Below are 23,116 nucleotides of genomic sequence, written 5' to 3'. Positions count from 1 at the left end.
CATGTGTAAAAAGTAAGTACGGGTATAAATAAATTTACAAAAAAAAAAAAAAAAAAAAACCTAATTCCTTAACTTCACTCTTTTTTTAGAGCTTTGAAATAGTGTTAGGCCCAACCCAATGAACAAAAAATTTGGGTGGCTCCGAATCTTCTAACTGGATTTTGGCTTCATGGAATAGATAAAGAAAAACTTGACTCCATATTGGGCCCAACCCAATTTAAATCAGACCATTAGTAAGTTCCTCTGTGCCTAACAGCGAGTGAGCTATTGGTTGATGAAAACGAACAGCCAAACAGGACACTGTGCAGACAATAGAGGGCAAAAGACAACGCTATGACAGACCCAAGACGATTGAGAGGTCACAAGGGCACCGCCACCTGCTGCATCGCCTCCCGGCACCGGCCTGGCCTTGTGGTCACTTCCGGCGAGGTACCCTTTTCTCTTTTTCTCAAATTAGACATATGCATATACGCATACATGTGTGTCTATGACATATATTATATATAGAGAAAGCAATTAACTCGTTTGGTTGCTATTGAATTAGATATTCTTGTTTGAAATAATATCTCATATATGTTTCTATGCAATTAGTCTTTAGTATAGTTGAAGTTTCAAAATTCTGGATATAATCAAAAGTGGGTTATTCCATTTACTTCATTCCCTTCTTGCCAACTCAAATCAGAACTAAACTAGTTGATTATTTTTCGCCTATAGGCCACATAAACGGCAAAGAAAAGGGGGCTGCAACTCATTTCCACTGAAACTATGCAAAGGAAACAAAAATGAAAATGAAAATGAAAACGTGATATTTGTTGTTTAAAGGATTTCATTAACACATTAATAATTTCGTTTTAGTAGGATGGTTGCATTTGCTGGTTTGATATGCGGTGCAAAGATGTGCTTTATGTCATGGATGTGGGGAACGATCCGATTTCATCATTATGTTTTAAACCAGGTTAGTTGCCTTTTACCAATTGATAATTATTGGTATGCATCATTTTTGGTGTTGTGAATATGGGACTCTTAATTGTGCTAAATACCTCCGCACATACGTACATCAATATCTTATTTATATGAATTCTAGCTAAATAGAGGTGCTTTTTCTGGTTTTTATGATAACTACGGTGCTGTTTGATAAACTGAAATTTTAGCCTTGAAATTATTTTAGTATTTGATTAGCAGTATGGCAAACCTTTAGCAATTGAATTTTGTAACTGAATACTTGAGGGCTGGGTGAATTTGTCAAAGTTTTGGTAAAAGTTGAGAGCCACCTTTCATTGAGCACGTCAGGCTGTCAGCATTTTCTGAAATGTCAGGTCTACATGTCCTGAAAGTCAGACGTTTTTTAAGTGGTGTAATTTTTGAAGGGTAGCTTCTCGTTCTTATTAAATTCTTGATTAGAAATCGCCCAATAGAAAAACCACCAAAAAGTTTCTGTCTTCAGCACTTAGTAGGATTGCAAATAGCCCCTTGGTCTCAATTTCTTAGGAATGGTCATAAACCTCTCACACTATTTTGTATAGAGCGTATAAAGATGTGGATTTCATTTGAAGGGTAGCTACTTGTGCTTGATCACTTCATTTACATATCTGTCCACAATTCTTCCCTTCTTTTCATTTCTCAAGGTACACAAATAGGCCAATTCAGCAGTTTTTTGTTCTTGTTCCATTTCCTTTGTGTCGCTATTCCAAATCTCGATGCAACTTGAATAGCACCAATATGCCAAATATTTTTTTTTTTGTCTCACTATACATATAAATATATATATATATGAGTAACATCACACTGCAAAATAATTCCAGTGGGTTGAAACTGGCCTGGTAGATTTGAAGCTACAAAATCTCATCTTGAAGTTGAAGCTGCTTTATAGATAGATAGATTTTTAATTTGAACGGTTCGATTTTGTGTAAATAAGGGCCACAGGGATTGCATGCATTTGAAATTTGCAAAAAGGACGGTTCAATTATCCACTACACTTCAATTATTTAGATTAAATTGTTAAATGCCTTACAATAATAACAATTGATAAAATACTTTATTCAATAGCATTAGAAAATGAGTAAAATGCAAATATTTTTCGGTGACAAAATTTGATCGACTTGTTTATTTCTTTTCTAAGTAAATATATTCCATGAAAATTACAGCACCCACTTTGTCCCATGGAGACGAGAAAGTATTACTAGGTTTGCCTCCTCCCATGAGAATTTAAACCCTCTAATAACATAATATTGTTGGAAAATAAAGATTCTAAAAGAAATAAAGATTCCAAATACTCAACCTCTAATAACATCATACTTTTAGAACTTGGAAGATAAAGATTTCAAAGATGTCAGGATTCTAAGATTGGATAATCTCATAGACTAACTGAAAATATATACTATACACGAAGATAACAGCTTTTTTTTTTTTTTTTTTCTTACTAGGATGATTTAAAATTATATCAAAATAAAGTACAGGAAGAAAAAGGAGGCATGCCCCCTTAGAATAAATTATGAATATTGTTAAACTGTAGTAATACTTTTAGATATTATTTGTTGTAGACTTATCTTGAACAAGGCTTGGAGAGCCATGAGCAAACAATGTTATTCAAACTTATCCATTGATACATATAAATTAATTTTTATGCATATCTAACTTATAAAGAAAAGTAATATTTATGCATATCCATTAAATTATTAATATAATATATATGTCATCGTGTCCTTGTCGTATCCATATCCTATTTCTTAAGAACTTGTCATATTGCCTTATTTGTCTCATTTCTGGTCCGTATCCATGTTCCATGGCCCGTAAGTCTCAGAATTGGTCCTGAAAATTGCATTCTATCACATGAAGATTATTTCCTTGTGGACAACAAACTTTATTATTCTCCAAGTGGAAGAAAGTCACTTTTTTTTTTTTTTTTTCAGTCATAAGACTCGAAACACTTTCTGATAGTCTCTGTTTGAAGTCTTTTATATTTTGAAACAAACTTTGTCATGGCTGAAGAACGTTTATAAGCTCTGTTTATTCCGTAATATTAAGGCAAAGGGAATGTGTAGAATTTGAAATTTTTGATAATGCGTTTTATATCCACATAACATGATGCAAAACGGAAATTTAGACATGAGATCAAGTGACGAATTAGTTGGGATTTAATAATATATTGTTGAGTTGAGACTATATTTCATTTGTGCAACTCTTTAGTGAAATTAGGTTAGAATTGGCTACTCTCTCTTTTTTTTTTTTTTTTTGAATGTTTTTCTAAGCATGGAAATGAGAGATAAGTAAGGCTTCAAATTTTAAGCATAAAATGATATCATATTTTTCTCCTTTTGAAATTGATATGGATCATCTGTATAATTTAGTTTATAACTTGAAACTTTAGAAATTGGGTAAGACGGAATCACTTTCCTTAAATTATTTGTTTTTTGTTGCAGAGAATGAAGATGTCATTTATGTTTCCTCTGGAAATGAAGTTAAAGGTTTTGATGTGCATCTGGTAATCTTCTTTTTTTATATATTTTTTATTTTTTAAGACACTTGGTTATGTCTATTTCTAGTTGTTTTCTTGAATTCCCTATTGTTTAAAACTGCAACACTTGTCACGAGACGTACCATGCATCTTCTGGCAGTGGTCTTCCACTTCTCATACCTTTAGTTTGACTGTGTCGAAACACCAATATGTGTTATACGCTTTATGCCTTTACCATGAGAAATGCTAATCTTAACTGAGCAAGACACTGAGAGAAGGGTGGAAACTGAACCAAATTACTGCAGTCTTTGAAACAACATTCACCACTAATTCAGGCAGCCTCTTATTCCATTCGAGATTATTTACTACTTTGTTCCATTCTTAGATTAAGTGGCTCATTTAGTTCCATATTTGTTTTGATCTGTTTTTACTCTTAATTCTTAAATCAGCCACATAAATCTATAAATTTGTAATCTTCCACTTCATAGTTTTATTTGAGTTGTTTGATTTAATTGGGTTTATTTAATTAGGGATTGATTGCTTATTGAAGTTAAAATATCTTTCCCCCATTCAAGAGACATTGAACAATAATTTCCCAGTGTCCTTTTTCCTTTCCTACATTTTTTTTTTTTTTTTTTTTGTTCTTTTTCCCTTCTAATTCTTGATTCTTGTGATTTTCAGTATGCAAAATTTAATTCTCATTAGTATTTCCATTTTCAGGCTTTATTTATTCTGGTTTGAGCGTGAATACCCCTATTTATTCCGGTTTAATACTCTTTACCCCTCCCCTTCTCAAAAAAAAAAAAAAAAAGAGGAGAAGAAGAAGAAACATAAACGAAAACCCAACAAACTCACCCACTGTCTTTCTTCTTTCTTCTTCCTTTTCACTGTTTCTACTGTCTTATGGTATGAACTACAGAATCAACTTTTGTTCCTCCGGTTTTAAAACTGATATGGTACAAACTAAATATTTTGATGTTTATTTCTTTCTCTAAATTGATGTACTTACTCCTATGCAGTATTGACATTTATGGTTTTGGTTGCTAATAAGCTCTCAATTTTAATATTTGAAGGCTGCCTCGTGGAAGCAGTTAGAGAGTTACAACTACAATAAAGAGGAAATAAATCAGGTGCACTTCTACGTGGACTTCAATTATGAAGTTATTTTTTTTTAATTGTTTTAACTTAGTTTATTCTGGGATTTTGTTATGCATTTGAAAAAATGCTATGTGCAGCTGTATTTCCTTTTATTGAGTAGAAGTTGGTACATTGCAACTCGATTTATCCATTACTTATGGCCCGCAATTTATATTTATCTTTTCCATTTCTGTATTGTGATAGAGCGATAGAACTAATTATTGTCTGAATACTGTGTTTAATGACCAAATGTGCACTACATATAGGATTATATGTGAATTCAAAATGAAAGTGTTTGTCCCATTAGTTTTAGCCCAATGAAAAGGTGACATGTGACGAGTTCCAACGAACTTACCACACCAGATCGTGCTTTGATATTCCAAAGAAGAAGGTATACCAAGGAATTGTTGAGGATTGGCTATATAATATCTACCAATAGAAAGTTGACATGTGGTGAGTTCCAATGGAACTTGCCACACTGGATCGCAACTCTGGTAAACTTTCATTAGAATATTAAAACTATGTGAGTTCACGTAGTAATTGGATGCAAGGATAAGTGGGCCAATTAAATCCTACCATGTGGAATCTTTTATGTTAAGGAAAGTGGTGAGTCCTATTAGGACTTGCCAACTTTGAGAATGGCCCACGACCTCTTAATGGGATGGAAGGATTGCATGGAAATACTACTGTAGATACAACCTTATGCAATTATGTTATACAAGACTCATCCAACCTATCAGATTCCGACATATGTTGATAAGCAAAGTGACATGTGGCGAGTTCTATGGAGCTTACCATGAGATGTTATTTCTTTTAAGGGTTAATGTATGAATGTTTGGATAAACCGTGTGTCTTCAAAACCTTTAAAGGAATGAAGACTTACTCAAGATGGCAAGAACAAAGTTGACCAAGCAAGAAGAGGAAAACGTGGGGCTAGATATTCTCCTTATTTTTAGGAGACTTCTACAGCTATTTCAGCTAAGTCAACAACGTTGCTAAAGAAAAGGGTAGTGGGGATAATTTGTAATTATGGATATATATATATATATATATACTGAAATACGTCCCATGATGAAGAAGCTGTTAAAATGAAGGAGTACATGGTGCCATGAATTCCAAATCCAGGAAGGAAAGGTTGAAGGAGGGAAGTTACCAAAAATTCAAGGAAACATGAGTTGCAGAAGAAAAGGGACATGGGGGTGTAATATGTATTTATGAATATTATATATATATATATATATATATATTATATATACACATTTGTATATCAGATACAACCCATGAAGAAGAAATCGCTGAAATCTAGGGGCCACGACGCCATGGAAGCAAAGAATAAACAGGAAAGTTCAACAGAAGGAAGTTACCAAGGTTAAGGGGAACGTGGGTCTGCAAATAACAAATATAGATATATATGCATGATATATATGGAATTATACAAAAAAGATGGATTCTGCAGAAGGAAAAGACTACTAGAAGCGTGGGATACTTGGCCAAACACAAACACGTCAGTTGAAAGTAGTGGTGCTTCATGCAGTTACTACCACTAATTGAAGGAAGTTGTTGAAGATTATGGATGACAAGGCTAAGTTATTAAAATCGTGTCTGAAATAGAGGAAGGAATCTACAGCAGAAGGAAGAAGAACAAGAGAACGTGGGACACTTGTAGGTTTGTAAAGAGGACAAGTGGAAAGCTTACTTCAGAATTATACACAACTTGAAATCGTGGAGGACATGGCTGAAATTATGTTCAGAAGAAACACAGAGGAAGAAGAAGATAGAAGAAGATGGTTGCAAAACTGGAAGTAACCGCCGAAGACATGGGACACTTGGCAGCTTCAAACCAAGCCAAGTGGAAATTGCTGAAGTTGCCACATATCAGTTGTTACATGTAAGAAAATTCTATAAATAGAGCACCAAGGCGTAACATACAAGGCCTGCTAAGCTCACACCACACATCAATACAACATCTTTGCTATTCATGTATCTCTCATTTCAACAATGAATTTACATTATGTCTAAATCTAGCATCTTTGCTATTTCATGTATTTTCATTCCAGCAATGAATTTACATTATATTTAAGTTGAGTGCAGTACTTTGTTATTCCATATAGCATTCATTTCAGCAATGAATTCTCATAATGTTTGAGTCAAGTCTAGTACTTCCTTTCATAATGTTTGTTATTCCATATAGCATTCATTTCAGCAATGAATTCTCATAATGTTTGAGTCAAGTCTTGCACTTCCTTTCTTACATTTCAGCAGTTGCCCTTTAAATACTTTAATTTCCAGCCTTGCACTTTCAATACCATCTTTCTTTCCACTAGCTATAGAACAATTTAGAAGTCCTTTTTCAAGGCAAAAAGAACCTTTGAAGGTGGTCATTCTAGTCCTTCATACAATCGCCTGATCCCTACAATCTCCAACTGGAATATTGTTTGGACCTCCAGTTTGGAACGACAGCAGTTCCTGGCACGCCCACAGCCCACACCTCTCCTTTCCACATGTGGAAAGGACCACGATTTTAACGAGCCGAACAGAAAGCACTAGCTTTTTGTATTGACTGTTGTTTGTAATACATATTTAACTACATATCTTACATATTTTGTAAAAGTGTGCTTCTTGTACTGATCAAGTAACCATAGGCTCTTTTTTTTTTTTTTTTTAAAAAAAATAAAAAATAAAAAAATAGACATATTACTTATGTTCCAAAATTCTATGTTTGTTCCTTGGTGATTCTTTGAATTGCACTTATATCATACTAGCGCAACACAGTTACATGTTGAGAATGTTTAGGATTCTATCTTAAGATACTTGGTAAATTAGAATGTGTATGTACATAATTATTGATATATCTAGATCTGGAACTAAGCTGTTCTCAAGATCTTTTGAGCGTTTTAATTTTTTTTTTTACACATGATTTATTGAAGGTTCATTTTGTTTATAGGAATTCTGTTACTAAGACTGTCATTTCTCATCCATCTACTTTAAATTTCAATAGAATTCCCAAGTGTTGAAATTTGTTGAGTTATTCTCTCCTATTCCTAGAATTTTGAATGGCTTTTATTTTTTCTCTAATATAAAAATTTCTGTAACTTATAAGTTATCTCTTAAAATTTGAAGTTAAGTGTGATTCCGTCACATCTCATGTTGAACGAAACATTAGTGTTCCTCTAGCATAATTTATTTGTTTAAAAGTGTCATCATGCTAAGCCTTCACATAGATAAGCTCATTTCTGCACATGCAGATCGCGTGCAACTCTAAATCGTCGTTTCTTGCTGCCGCAGATGATGGTGGTGATGTTAAGGTATGAATGTTTAAGTGGTTTCTCTTAATTCTTATCTGAATTAAATTCATTGCAATATGTTATACTCATAATGATTTACAATTGAAGGCACCCCCCCAACACCCCACCCCCACCCCCCCCCCCCCCCCCCCCCCCCCCCCCAAAAAAAAAGAAAAACACACACTCTCTCTCCTTCTTTCTCTAACTCCACACAAACATAATGCACATGGACATATATAGAATGTTCTACTTGGAATTTCCCTTGCATAAAATTACAAATATATGGTTTTACGCGTAGATTATCATGAAATAAAAGGTGAAGATATAGGAATACTGAAATAGAAAAGGAAATTTTAGACCTTACCATGCTTACTTAAATTTGTCCCTGAATAGTAAAAACCATCAACCTCCAGAATGCTTTTCTTTCTCTGTTCTTGAGGATAATTGACCTTTGAAGACTTGTCACTTTAAGTACAAGCTGGATTAGAGGGGGTAAGGGGAAGGAAAACAACTTGGTCTTTGTCACCAAAAAAGATACGATAAGCATTGAGAAATTCTGAGTTCAATGGAAGAGATAAAGAAGAGCACTAGGAAGAAAATAACAGAAGATGGAGATTTAGAGAAATTTATTCGCATTTCTTGAACCCCAATTTCAATTTTCAACCTAAAAGATGAAATTACAGAATGACTGGGACACACATGTTCCTCCCCTCCCATGTAATAAATGAAACATTATCCACTCCCTATAAATTTGATGCATGCGTATCACACTTGCTTGGCCCTGTTACCACTTATTAGAAGAATTTCTGTGTTCTGCTTCTAATAGTATTCTTCTCTCTCTCTCTCTCTCTCTCTCTCTCTCTCTCTCTCTCATGTATTATCATCTATTTTAAGATACTTGTAAAACTATTGGAAACAGAGCTAATGTTTAGCAATATCATGAAATCCTTGTTCAGCTACTGACTACTGTCTCTGTGGCAGATAATTGACATTCGCGAGCAATGCCTTTATAAAACTCTAAGAGCTGGCCACACAAATGTATCCTTTTTCATCAATTTGGCCTCTCACTTTTGTTGACCTTCAGTTGCTTTCATCAAAAAGTTGCGTTTGGTTTTCACAGGAAAGCAGTTTATCTTCTATTCTGATTAATTATTAGTTTTCTGTTTGTTTCTCCAATGATTTGGTAGTAATGTTTGTGATCTCTTTTCTTTGTATATCAAGCCAGTTCAACTCTTGTAAAGTCCTGGTAGCAATCTACTGCATCGATGTTATTTTCCATTTCATAGTCACTCTTCAAAGTTTGATCTGTTAATTTGAATAGCTCTATTCAAAGACAATTTGTCATGTTATTCACCTTAATTGGAGCTTTTAGATTTGTAGCAGCATACAATTTCTTCCTTGGAGACCTTGGGAAGGTACTTCTTTATTTTTAATAACTACCGTTAAAATTCTTAAGTCTCTCTCTGTCTCTTTCGCACGCACGTATGCAGATATTTGTTTGCTGCTTTTATCTGCACACATCAGTGGTGACAGATTATTTTACTTCTTGTACTTGCAAAAAATAGTATTCCATTAGTGGTGACTCTAAACATCACGATGATGTGGGGTATCTATCCTGTTGAATTGGGGTGTGATATATCATGGTTGAGTATGTGAAAAGGGTTATGGATGGGAATAAGAGGAAGGTTGTGGATGGAGAGTAATTTTGTTGAATTTCTAGCGGCCTTAGATTGCCGCCCACTTTCCATTTTTAGTTCCTATTGTGCTTGAAGCTCTTAACAATGCTACCCAGAGGATGATTTGATGAGGGAATTGAGTGGGAGGATCAGGTCCATGATCTCATATACGTGTGTACGTATATATATTGGATATAGATTTTTTGGACTCTTTGAAAGTTTAGAGGCCCTTTTTGGCCTTGTGTAGTTCTTTTGGGCTTCGCTCCCCTTTTGAGCACCTCTATACAATTGTCTTACTTATCAAAAAAAAAATTATTAGATATATAATAGTTTAAAAAACTGTAATTCTGCCATATTTCCAGTTGGCACATGTTTAATCTAAGAGCTTCCACTAATAATTTCCTGGTGTCACTCACTCCAGAATGGCAGCCTTTGAAGCTGATTGCCTTGATAAGCTTCAATGGTGATTTTTTTGGAATGAAAATGGAAGTGTTCTATTTTTTGTTGGAGATGTTTAGTGGATCAAAAGAAAGAATAATTTTGTGTTGTTATGTGTTCAATGTCAAAGATGCTGATTTTCTTTCTCCCGGTGCCCCTGTTGTGTTTGGGAGGGAGGGAGGGAGAGGAGGGGCGCTGGGGGTGGTTGGGGGGGTGGTGCGGTGTATAGAAGTACAGAAACTTCGCTTTTAGAGAAATGATTTCCTAAACTAAGACACTGGCTAATTCAGAAAAGTAAAGGACTTGACATAATCGGGGGAAAAAATACAGTACTAAACTGGCCCAATCAATGATAAATTTCTAAATTATCCCTAATCTGCTGAAATTTAAACATCTTTAACTAAAGAAAAACCTGATTTCTCCTAATGTAGAGGTCCATAACTAAAATGGGCACTGAACACCAAAAGTGTACTTTCTTAACATGTGTTATCCATGGTAGGGTCCACATTGGCTTTTCTCCTTTACTTCCTTTCTCAATCATACACTTCAAGGAGTTGATCTCCATCATCAGTGATTCAGACACTTAAAATTGGGTCAGCAATGAACGTTGAGTGCATAGCTTCCATGTTTTTGCATCACTTTGGAAAGCCAGGATATGAGGTGTTAGAAATAGTGAATTAAGGACATGGATAATAGTTGGAATTAAGACAGTTTATTTGTAAAATAATGGCATAATGATAATACATAATAGTAGCATTAATGTTGCCCACTTGGCTGCTCTGGGGAAGTACCTTGTGTCATTGTAAAGGCTTTTTCCCTTTCTCATGAATCATGACAGTAATAATATCTGCAATTTATAATATTGCAATATTCAAGAATATGAGCCTTTTAGATGTTTCACTTGCAATTTGCAAAGTATATGTCGTGATTGTTCCAGAGATCCCTTTTCAACATGCATCGAATATTTATTTGACTAGCAGTCTATGTATGGGGTGCTTTGCAGTCATTACTGGTGGTCTTGATTCAAAGCTTGTGATGTGGGACTTCTCCAAAGGACGGCCATACAAAATTGCGGACTTTGGTATGTATGACTTGAATTCTTTCTGTGAATTAACTAAAAATGAGATTCATTGCCACCCAGTTGATGGGTTCAAAAAAATTAGGTCTGAGATAGTAGCCTGGTCATATGATCTTTATCTCCAGCTCACAACAATTAGGACACTTTGTCAATTTACTTGTCCAAAGTCTTGGCTGCTATTTGAGTCGATAAAACCAAAATTTGCTCAATCAATGAAATATGTTTTGCGTGGAAATTAGGTGGTTAGGATTTTGTCCATAAGGAGCATGTAATGGTTATATTAAAATCAATGAAAAATTCAATCTCGGTTTCTGTCAGTTTTTTTCTCTTTTTTCTTTCTTTTTGGTTATGCAAGGTGGGTTGAAAGCAAGTGGGGTCGAGCCTAACTGGATTTCGAGGTGCTCAAGCTCAACTCGAGCTAAGATCCAATAGAAACCTATGAAAATCTGTAAGCCGATGGGTGTAATTGTCTTCTTGGTCCTGAGACTTGTGGGAATCAAGTGATAGAAGCATGAATAGCTTAATCCAACTAGTTTCATCATTGAGATGATAACCCAAGAAGAAGAAAAAGATACATGTCGTTGATATAGACAGATGATACAGAGTGAGGCTCAAAAAATTTAGAGCAATCACCCAAAAATCACTTGCAGCGGGTGAATGTAGGGAGAGTCAAAAATAGGGTCTACACTCAACCTCTCTCTCAATCAAAGGGGAAAAATAAAAGAATGTGTAGCCCATAGCTTCCATTCTGTAGACTACATTTGGTAATAAATAATATGTATTTACTTCTATAACACCAGTGTCAGTTATGAGTGATAGAATCATACACCCTCGTTCACACCATCAATTTTCTTTCGTTTGTTATATTTTAAAAGAATAATAGAAGAAAATGGGATATTATTGTGGTTTATGCTTGGACAAAATTTTAGAGCAATCTCACCACATTTTCTTTGCTGCAGGTATGCCTGGTGAGGACAGTAGAGGTAATGCTGGACAATGTTGCAATCCTGCTTTTGTCCATGCTCTAGCAGTTCCAGAAGTTGATATGTTAGATAAATCAGGCAAGGTATGTGTTGTAGCTAGGGGCGATGGTATCGTTGATGTGATCAATATTGATTCAGAACTTGCTGCTAAGTCAAAAAGTTCCTCAAAGCCCCAAAAAGGTAATCAAGCAAGATCAAAAGGCAGTGTTCCATTCGCAAGTACTGAAACCCTAGATCAAAATGGAAGAAAGAAGTTGCATCTGGATTACACTTTGGGAGGGCATACCGCTGCTGTATCCTGCGTGTAAGTAATTCAATTAGGTGGTCTGATGAAATTCAATTCGCTCATTGATGTTAGTATAATTCAATCAGGGCATTTTCAATGTTTGGGGAGAAAGGGAGGTTTATCATTTCAGGCGGAAATGATAAATTAGTGAAGGTATGGGATTGGTCCAGATATAATGCTGGTCAAACTAGCAGCGATGGTGATCTTTTACACTTAAATATTAACTTGAGCAAAAAGGTGAGTTTCCCCTGCATTGTCCTTGGAGTATCTTGCTCCTCAGTTTCTTTTTTTAATCTTCCATTATTTTATCATTTCTCATCATCGCCCGCTTACCTGTTCAGGTCAACTGGGTTTGTACCACGCCAACTGATTCTGAAAACCTTGTTGTATGTGATACATCCAAAGTAGTGAAGGTTTATACTGTTACATAGATCAAGTGCAAAATTGTTCTCTCCATGGGTTGGCTTTTCACGGACACAAATCTATCCGTGGCATACTAGCAAAGACTACTGATTCTCTTTCCGCTCTACAGGGGGATGTTGTTCCACAAGGACCACAACCTTTTGTATTTGGGGAGTATGACAACGGACTGACTAATGGCCAGTTTTGTCTATCAGAGTTGGAAGAAAAGGGCATTTTGTATCGGAGCAAATTGTCTATTCAGATTAGGTACCTGTTATGTTTATTGCCATACTATTAAATTGGGGACAAGAAATTGGCCAAAGTTTTCAGCATCTTTAGGGTGAAAATGAGAACATGGATGAGGAAGGGGTGGAGTTTGTAATAGATATATGATTTATTATTATTATTTGTTATTTATTTTGATCAGTAATAGATAAATGTTGAATAGTGAGATCCTGTTTTTAGTTGAGCTGCATAAATGGACCTAAACAATACAGTCAGACCTACTGTTTAATTTGGGCTTAAATTCACCATTACAGAGACAGCTGTGAATTTAGTTCCAATTCTTCAGTCAGTAGATGCAATGTCCCTGTTGGTGGGGATTATGTGGTTGCATCATAACTGCACTTGCATTGGGTTAGAAAGACAGTAACTCTTTATTTTTGGACAAAAAGTCTGAAAAGATTGTGGATCTACAACCTTCTAATAATCAGGTACACAAAATAAAACAATATATAATTTTGGTGCTGAAACCTGTTTTTATCATAATGCTTATGCATATCTATTATTAGAATGCTAATCATATGATTATTAAAGATATGTTTTACTTAAAATAAATAAAAATAAAATTTGGAAACCCTTCAAATCAGAAACACAGCAATTACATATAATGTGCTTTTCTTTTTCTTTTTTTTCCTCTCTCTCACCCGATGATTCCATGATGGTGGTTTCTTAGAGTACTCCATAATCTCATAGCAAGTGTAGTTCTTCTGTCTTATATGCATCGGGCAATTACTGAAACGAACTCCCAACATTGAGAGGGTGAAGTGAATCCTGCCATTAGGTTATCCCTTTGGGTTGCAAAGAAATTACATGGTACAATTTGAGGATCTGAGGTTCAGCAATTAGTTCAAGCCGTCAGGCTCAAGGTTGGTTGGTTAGAGATGTGGCAAGCCCAACAATAACATTCCTTAAAACTCCCGCAATTTTTCAAATCTTTAAAGAAAGAAAAAGACGTTGCTTCTCATCTCTCTCTTTCTGCAAATACAATGTGACATCAACACCCTAACCTCCATGCCCTACCACCAAAAGCCTCTACCATCCACCCCTCTTCACCATTACAAAAATCTTACCACTACCACCATTACAATTCCATTCTAAGCAACATACTCTAGCTGGGTTTGGATTATTTTTTTTGTTTTTTCCCATTATAAAAAAAGATAAACAACAAACCAAGATTTAAAGAGAGTGAATGATCAAAATCCCCAGCTAGGGTTTGAGTATTGGGGATTTTGAAAGAAGGGAAGTGAGATCAAGATGATGGAGTCTGGAGTACCTATTTGCAACACATGTGGAGAACAAGTGGCTTTGAATCCAAATGGAGAGGTGTTTGTGGCTTGTCATGAATGCAGTTTCCCAATTTGCAAGTCGTGTTTTGATCATGACATCAAAGAAGGGCGTACTGCATGCATTCGTTGTGGCGCTCCCTATGAAGGTATTATTATCTTGATCTGATGCCTTAGTTGTTGCTGTTGTTGTTGTTGTTTTTTTTTTTTTTTTTTAATTAGTATTTCTAGGTTCTATTTTCAATCTACCAAAAACATTTCATGACTTGTTTTGACAAATTGTTACTGTGGCAAGAAAGAGTGACAGTTGTGAATTTTGTTCTGTGAATTGATTAATTTCTTGTATCCTATTGCTTGCAAATTGCTGATTCCAAGAGTTGAAAACAAAGGGTTTGTTAAGTTGTGTTTACTTTAACTTGCTAATTGCTAACTTTGTGTGGAAACCACAAATCTTCAAAACATATTGTGCCAGCAGAAAATTGTCAGACATTATTTAGTAAAAATTTTGAAGTCTCTATGGCCAAAATTATGTATTTTGATAATGTCATTGTTTGATCTTATTAATTTTGTTCTGTTGTTTGGGTTTGACACCATGACCTCAAAGAAATTTGAAAAATGAATTTGTATTTGTATTTATGGTAATTATTATTTTCTTTTTCCTATTGTTAAAACCGGGACTTAACACGTTTTAATCTCTCATCTCTATGGCACAGAAATTTCTACAATGGCTGATGCAGAAACAGAGGCATCTGGCAATCGTTCCACAATGGGTGCCTACCTCGATAATTCTCAGGTATGATTGTCAACAACCAATTTAAGAGTGGGTGGAAATAAAAAGAATAATGATTTTTTTTTTTGGTTGATTGTTGAGGAAATGTAACAAAAACTTAGATTTTTCCTATTCTTTCTAAATTTTTTCTTTTTATGAACTATTGGTTGTAAATTCAATGTGCTTGTGTATAGAACTTTAATATGTTAAATGCTAACATACTCCCCGAAAAAGAACTTCAACAAGTTAAATGCTAACATACTTCATGATCCTTCTTGGTTGGTACAGGATGTTGGACTGCATGCTAGAAATTATAGTATATCTACAGTAGACAGTGGTGAGTAAATTGGCATTTGTATCATACAATTAGCTCGATCCTTTTGTTTAATTCTATATATAGCAGTTTACTGAGACATTGAATCATCTGATTTTTCCCCCTTCTTCTGAAGACATGATTGGCGAATCTGGGAACCCAATATGGAAAAATAGGGTGGAAAGTTGGAAGGATAAAAAGAACAAGAAGAAAAAGGCTCCGAAGAAAGTTGTTAAAGAAGCTGAAATTCCACCTGAGCAGCAGATGCAAGAAAAGCAGCAGTAAGTATATAGAAAATAAGTTTGATTTCCTGGTGGAGCATGAAAAAGAAATGTAAGAAATATAATTACTAAGAAAACTAGAAGGGTTAAGTCACGGCAGATATTGAAATTGTTCTCCATAAAATGTATGGTGGTTTATGATAGAATTAAAAAGATTAAGGGTCATGGTTAAAACTAATTTCCAAAATATCAATGGCTTTCATGCATCACTTGAAGTTGCCGTCAATTGTTAGGGGTTGTGAAATGGATAATTGCTATTGATCGCTCATGTCGTTATCATTTTGCTGCTAGGTTATGGTGTGACAGTTTTTGTACTAAAGCATAAATAAGATCATGACTTTTGATTATTTACTGTTTCATGTTAAAATGGTTTCTAGTCCATTGATTCTAGATGAAGACTAAGGGGAAAAAAATCACATTATTTTGCCGTTACATTAAATTTCAACAAGCATGAAGTGTGTTAGCTTTTCTCATTTTAGCAATTTCTTATCATATATACTAGTTTTCCTGTAAGTTGTGATGTGGTGCACGTCATATTTTTGTATTAATCGTCCATTCATTCTGCTAAATCATTATAGCTGAATCTTTAATGTTTAGGTCATATTCCATTGAAGTTCTAATTAAACAATCTTTGGTTTTAAGAATGTTCGTTTATCGTTGAGATTCGATGATTGCTTGTGCAGGACAGCAGATGCTTCGCAGCCACTTTCAAGAATTGTTCCAATTCCAAAGAACCAACTCACACCATACAGAATTGTGATTATTATGCGATTGATCATTCTTGGCCTTTTCTTCCATTATAGAGTGACGAATCCTGTTGACAGTGCTTTTGCTCTGTGGCTCACTTCTGTCATTTGCGAGCTCTGGTTTGCTGTTTCTTGGGTGTTGGATCAATTTCCTAAATGGTCTCCCATTAATAGGGATACATTTATTGACGTGTTATCTGAAAGGTAGCTCATCTAACTGCAAAATTATAGATATATATTGATAATAGAAGCTCTAGTTACGAGTGTTAATTATAAAACGAACTTGTATTTTTGTAGATGCTTTACTGTCAAGCATCGTTTTGTATCCTCTCTTATATCTAAGTTCTCCATTTTTGTCCTGAAATTCATCCTTTTCTTGAATATATAAACATTTTTATTAGTATCAACCCTTGTTTCATAGACCAGTCAAAATCATAAAGATTTTGATTTTTATATTTAATACTAAGCATTCACGTACAGTATTTTCACATCTAACTTCCCATTACTTTTACTTATATCTGACCATATAATATCCTGTGCAGTTAATTTGGTATAGGCTGAGCTTAACGACTATATAGAATCATGTGAGAAATAGTACAGGAAGTATGAAAAAATAGTGGTTTTTAGATTCAGTTTAGCACAGGTAGAAATGAGCTGTAATTTGACGACAAATTTTAAACTAAAGAAAAAAAATTTACATGCCATGGCAGGTTTGAAAGAGAGGGTGAGCCCAATGAACTTGCTCCAGTGGATTTCTTCGTGAGTACAGTGGATCCTTTGAAAGAACCACCACTTATTACTGCCAATACTGTGCTCTCGATCCTTGCTGTGGACTACCCTGTGGAGAAAGTCTCCTGCTATGTGTCTGATGATGGTGCTGCTATGCTTACATTTGAGTCTCTGGTTGAAACGGCTGATTTTGCAAGGAAGTGGGTTCCATTCTGCAAAAAGTTTTCAATTGAACCACGTGCACCGGAGTTTTATTTCTCACAGAAGATTGACTACTTGAAAGATAAAGTGCAACCTTCTTTTGTGAAGGAACGTAGAGCAATGAAAGTAGGCATCTAAATCTGTCATCTACTTGCAGTTCTTGAATGCCTAGTTTCTTTAGTTGAATGCTTTAACATGCTAAATTTATAGGAAAAATATTATATTGTATCAATGTTATCCAAAGCTAATCTTCTCCTTTTTGCTTCCTATCTGATCACAGAGAGACTACGAAGAGTACAAAGTGCGGGTAAATGCTTTGGTAGCAAAGGCTCAGAAAACACCAGATGAGGGCTGGACAATGCAAGATGGAACATCTTGGCCAGGAAATAACACACGTGACCACCCTGGAATGATTCAGGTTGATTCAATTTGTTAGTCTGCCAGTCATTCTATATGCATCGTTTGGCATTGACATAATGTAGTGTTTTCTATATCTTCAATGATGCAATTGAATTCTCTCAAGTGAACTGAATGCACCTGGTACATTAAATATGTCTGAAAAGTATAATTCGTGCCATTTTTTTGTTTAACAAAATTCATCTCATCAAATGGTGCTTCCCAAGAATGTCAATGTTTCACCAAATTCTAATGGAGTTTGTACCTATATATCAATCATTATGGTTTAAGTTATCTATTTCTAAACTTAAAATTTTAAATTTGTCATGTTAGATATCATCTCTCTCTGAACCGCTGCTAGCATTTTCTAGATGTAAAAGGTTTGATGTTCTAGTTTGAAGCTTACCACCATTAGTAATTGACTTCTTGAACATCTGAAGAGGCTATGGGGAAACCTATTTCCTGAGTATCTTCAGAGTTTCCTGAGTATCTGCAAATGTATTCCCTTTTCATTCGATTTCCTTTAGAATAGCAAGTATCAGTCCAGTTTCATATCTGATTCTTCGAGAAACTCTTTCTCACAGAAACTTCCCAGAATCACATTGTTGATAAACTGAATATTTGACACAAGCATTTCTTTCAGATTTTTCAGGATTTTCTTGAACATAGTGATGCCCAAGACATAGTGAAAATTAACATCCCTCATTGGTTTATGTCTCCAAAATTTAGTAGCTATAGAATTTATTATGTACTTTCAGTGTTTATTGTTTAAAGAAATCAAGTTCACATTTTGCGTCGTTAAGGAGATACCATGTGTTCTTTTTTCCCCTTAATTTGATTGGTTTTGGAGTGTCAACAGTCATTCCAGGTGCAAATATCCGATTATTCACAAAACTCTTTATTACAGAGTGCTTCACAAGGTCACATTTTTTAAACTGAAATTTTGACATAAGCTTTTTTCTATTCACTATATATATATATATATATATATATTTTCAGGTTTTTCTTGGACATAGTGGTGCCCATGACATAGAGGGAAATGAACTTCCCAGATTGGTTTATGTCTCAAGAGAAAAGAGACCTGGCTACCAACATCACAAAAAAGCTGGTGCTGAAAATGCTCTGGTATGTCTATATTCATTACCTGATAATACATTACTCTTCTCTTTCAAGGATCTAATTTTATTTATACCTCAATGTTTGATTACTTGCAGGTAAGGGTGTCCGCAGTTCTCACAAATGCTCCCTTCATCCTCAATCTTGATTGTGATCACTATGTAAACAATAGCAAGGCAGTTCGAGAGGCAATGTGTTTCTTGATGGATCCCCAAGTTGGTCGTGATGTATGCTATGTGCAATTTCCACAGAGATTTGATGGCATTGATCGCAGTGATAGATATGCCAACCGCAACATAGTCTTCTTTGATGTAAGCTTACTACTCTGCAATTTAAACAGCATTGTAGAATTTAAGATATGGCAGCTATCTGAAACCAATTAAAATTTCATATTCATTTTCTAAACCAAATGGAGTCAAGTAAGAAAAAATTTCCCCTTCAGAAGAAGTGTGGCAAGGTTGGGGAAAAGGATTCTGCAAAATTTATGGAGATTTTGGGGAAAGAAATAAATTATTCCATTATAATGTACTTAAAAGAATAGTGTTTAGAGCATATTGCTGCCAAATCTGGATTTGGAAAAACTTGGAATTTTTAACTTCATTTATTTGCAATAATTGGCAAATTTTGGACTTTTGACCAATTTGCATATAATTGGTTTGAACTTCAGCAGAAAACGTGCTCTAGATACAATGCATACATTTGAGTTATTTTTCATATTAGATAATATTAGCATATAAGTGTTAGGTGAGGTAAAAGAGTAACATACTTCAGAACAATAATTATTATATTATAGAGATAAGAATGGTAAGTAGCGATATTTTGAACCCTGGTTGCTCTATTATCCTTAGCAGTGAACCTTATGAGAATTCTTTAATTCATGATTTCAGATTAATATGAAAGGACTGGATGGTCTTCAAGGACCAATGTATGTGGGGACAGGTTGTGTTTTCAACAGGCAAGCACTTTATGGCTACGGACCTGCATCATTGCCCACTTTACCCAAGTCTTCATCTTCTTGTTGCTGTCGCCCCAAGAAGCCCTCGAAAGATCTGACAGAGGAATACCGAGATTCAAAGAGGGACGATCTAAATGCTGCCATTTTTAACCTCAGAGAGATTGAAAGTACGTCTGCTCCATCAGGACATCTAGATTAAGGCCAATAGATAGTCAAGTTCTCAATAATTAAGATACGTTTTGATTTCGTTTTGCAGATTATGATGATCATGAGAGGTCATTACTCATGTCACAAATGAGCTTTGAGAAAACATTTGGCTTGTCTTCAGTGTTCATCGAGTCTACACTGATGGAGTATGGAGGAGTGGCTGAATCTGCCAACCCATCTACACTAATCAATGAAGCAATTCAAGTCATTAGTTGTGGTTATGAAGAGAAGACTGCTTGGGGAAAAGAGGTTGGACTTTTTAAGTTTTGATATAATATCTTATTTTAATGCCGTCTGTGTGTATTTTTTAGAGGCCTTGTTACAATGTGGCCATTTTGGTTTTACTCCATGGCTGACTAGTATAACATCGGAAATGTTCAATTTTTTGTGTTTTGTCTTTTCAGATTGGCTGGATATATGGTTCAGTTACTGAAGATATCTTGACAGGTTTCAAGATGCAGTGCCGAGGGTGGAGGTCAATTTACTGCATGCCTTTAAGGCCTGCATTCAAGGGTTCTGCACCCATCAACTTGTCTGACAGGTTGCACCAAGTTCTCCGGTGGGCACTTGGATCTGTTGAAATTTTCCTGAGCAGACATTGTCCCCTGTGGTATGGATTTGGAGGAGGCCGTCTTATGTGGCTGCAAAGATTGGCATACATCAACACCATTGTTTACCCATTCACATCTCTGCCTCTCATTGCATACTGCACACTGCCTGCAATTTGCCTTCTGACTGGAGATTTCATCATACCTACGGTAATTTCTTTCACCTTCAACTTCAAATCTTATTCGAGTTTGTAGAGCTTTTTTCTTTACCAACAGAAGCATTAAAACAATTTAGTTGGAACAATTTTGTATTTAAAAGATGATGGGATTGTTGTCACATCCAAATTCAGCAAGGAAAAGAAAAATTGGTATAGCTGATAGAAAATATTGAGGGAAAAGCAAATCACACTGCTAGTACAAATGCAATTTTGGTACGTACAAATCATTATTCATGCTCTCTGAATCATGCATGTAAAGGGTCATTGCTTGGTGCAACAGTAAAAGTTCAACTTTTTTTTTTTTTTTCCTCGAAAGTTCAAGCAAACGCACCGACCCGGCCACTATATATAGGTCATTGCTTGTATGTTCTAGTATGACAACATTTTGTGTAAAATAATGACAAATGCTACTCTTTCACTTGTTCTGTTCCTTTTTTCGTTTTTTTTTTTTTGTGTTTAATGATATGAGGAACTTACTGTGTGAAGTACTATGCGTCTTGATTCAGCTCTCAAACCTAGCTAGCATCTGGTTTCTTGGGCTCTTCATTTCCATTATCGCGACCAGTGTGCTTGAGTTGCGCTGGAGTGGAGTCAGCATCGAAGATTGGTGGCGTAATGAGCAGTTTTGGGTGATTGGAGGAGTTTCAGCCCATTTATTCGCAGTCTTCCAAGGAATTCTCAAAATGACTGCTGGCCTTGATACCAACTTCACTGTCACTGCAAAGGCAACCGATGACACAGAGTTTGGTGAACTGTATATCATCAAATGGACAACGGTTTTGATCCCTCCGACAACCCTTCTCATTATCAACTTGGTAGGTGTTGTTGCTGGATTTTCAGATGCTTTAAATAAAGGGTATGAAGCTTGGGGTCCTCTTTTTGGCAAGGTGTTCTTTGCCTTTTGGGTGATCCTTCATCTGTACCCATTCCTCAAGGGTCTTATGGGGCGCCAAAACCGGACTCCAACCATTGTTGTACTATGGTCAGTGCTCTTGGCCTCTGTTTTCTCTCTGGTTTGGGTTAAGATCAATCCATTTGTGAGCAAAGACGATGGTGCAATGACCCCAAGCTGCATTTCCATTGATTGTTAAGGCACCACAACAATGTTTACCATATTTTTGGAATTTAGTTCTCTTGCCTAAGTGGGTGTTTTGATTAGTTTGATATTACATGTAAAATTTTGACAATTTGTACAACGTTTTATGCGAATTCTTGAAGTTCTTCCATGTTTAAATTCCTAGCACTGCTGCTTTATGCTTCAAAATTATAAATATAATATGTGTGGTTATCCATATTTTTCTTCTTGTTTATTTATGGTGAAACTCTTCACTTAAAGATGGTCTCGTAAAATGTCTTTAGTGATTAAAGCGCTTTTGGCCTAGTGGTACAGCTGGTATAATATCCCTACCCTCAAAGCGGGGAGAGGTTCGAATTCGAGTAAAAGTCCGAATACAAGCATGAACATAACAGTATGTGTTTTGCGTTGTCATTTAAATTTTTTTTTTTTACTCCTCTGATGAAACTCTTTTCTTGAATGTTGGATCTTCAATTACATGAATAGTTGTCTTTTTTTTTTTTTTTTCTTGTTATGCGGACCATATATTTGTATTGATCATATAGAAATTCCTTGCAGATGTTGGTTATTTTAACGTTACTTAAACCTATCTGACAAGGACCAATGTAGTATGCTATGTGCTGAACGAATCACTGTTCCCAACGGTTACTTGCACTACGTGTGCCCAAATACTTTACCGTTTGTTTAGCACTGACAATTTGACCTTATGTATTAGCATTATTACTATTATTACTATGTTGAAACTTTATTGTGCCATTATAAGTATATTCAGAAATGTTCCGTGTTTTTTTTTCTTTTTCTTTTTTCGGATAAAACTTTGAATTAGCGGAGATGTTTCATGCTCCAACATCAAATTTCCTTTTCACCCTATGACAACCTCAGCAATAAGCAAAGTAATGAGTCAATGACTACCCCCTTTCACTTTTAGTTTTTGTAAATGTAATTTCTTAATTTTATCATTTTTATTACAATAAAACATTTTTTTTTTGTTCCATTTTTTTTTTTTTTTTAAAGTAATGGTACATCTTCGGAGGATGCCGTGTGAGATTTTTGTGGGTGGAAGTATAAAGTTCACCTTATGATGTCAAGATAATGTCATGTGATGAAATTCACACTTGTACTCGCATCACTAAAAAAATGTACTATTTTTATTTAATTAATTAAATTTTTTTTTTCTCACAAGTTATTCTTTATATATATATATATTTATATTTCGAACAACTCCAACCATGAAAAGTATTTTGTAATCTAACTTGATC

The 23,116-nt window shown here is 35.1% G+C and overlaps 1 protein-coding gene across 1 annotated transcript; it reads left to right on the top strand.

Moving 5' to 3' along the window:
• Positions 1-249: 249 nt before the first annotated feature.
• Positions 250-22,086, top strand: LOC132279317 (cellulose synthase A catalytic subunit 8 [UDP-forming]). Its single transcript, XM_059781259.1, has 26 exons — positions 250-429; positions 859-955; positions 3,420-3,481; positions 4,528-4,584; positions 7,837-7,896; positions 8,857-8,913; positions 9,248-9,290; positions 10,993-11,070; positions 12,027-12,354; positions 12,423-12,573; positions 12,678-12,764; positions 12,869-13,005; positions 13,278-13,347; positions 14,260-14,452; positions 15,017-15,096; positions 15,361-15,409; positions 15,522-15,666; positions 16,350-16,616; positions 17,123-17,468; positions 17,623-17,760; positions 18,738-18,863; positions 18,953-19,165; positions 19,742-19,976; positions 20,066-20,265; positions 20,421-20,774; positions 21,289-22,086. Exons 1-26 carry the CDS (start codon positions 334-336, stop codon positions 21,871-21,873), a joined length of 4,254 nt encoding a protein of 1,417 aa, XP_059637242.1. The 5' UTR covers positions 250-333; the 3' UTR covers positions 21,874-22,086.
• The last annotated feature ends 1,030 nt before the right edge of the window (positions 22,087-23,116 follow it).

This window comes from Cornus florida, unplaced genomic scaffold (assembly GCF_030987335.1).
Source record: "Cornus florida cultivar Cherokee Brave unplaced genomic scaffold, ASM3098733v1 CherokeeBrave_3.0.0_Hap2_Chr01, whole genome shotgun sequence".
Classification (NCBI taxonomy): domain Eukaryota; kingdom Viridiplantae; phylum Streptophyta; class Magnoliopsida; order Cornales; family Cornaceae; genus Cornus; species Cornus florida.
This window is presented reverse-complemented; position numbering and strand designations above follow the sequence as displayed.

What these genes read in the sequence shown, in the direction of transcription:
- LOC132279317 (XM_059781259.1), top strand. Translation starts at nt 334, where the DNA reads ATGACAGACCCAAGACGATTGAGAGGTCACAAGGGCACCGCCACCTGC. An exon ending in CAGATGCAAGAAAAGCAGCA is followed by an intron (nt 15,667 to 16,349) that starts GTAAGTATATAG and finishes TTGCTTGTGCAG; the next exon opens with GACAGCAGATGCTTCGCAGC. An exon ending in AGACTGCTTGGGGAAAAGAG is followed by an intron (nt 20,266 to 20,420) that starts GTTGGACTTTTT and finishes TTGTCTTTTCAG; the next exon opens with ATTGGCTGGATATATGGTTC.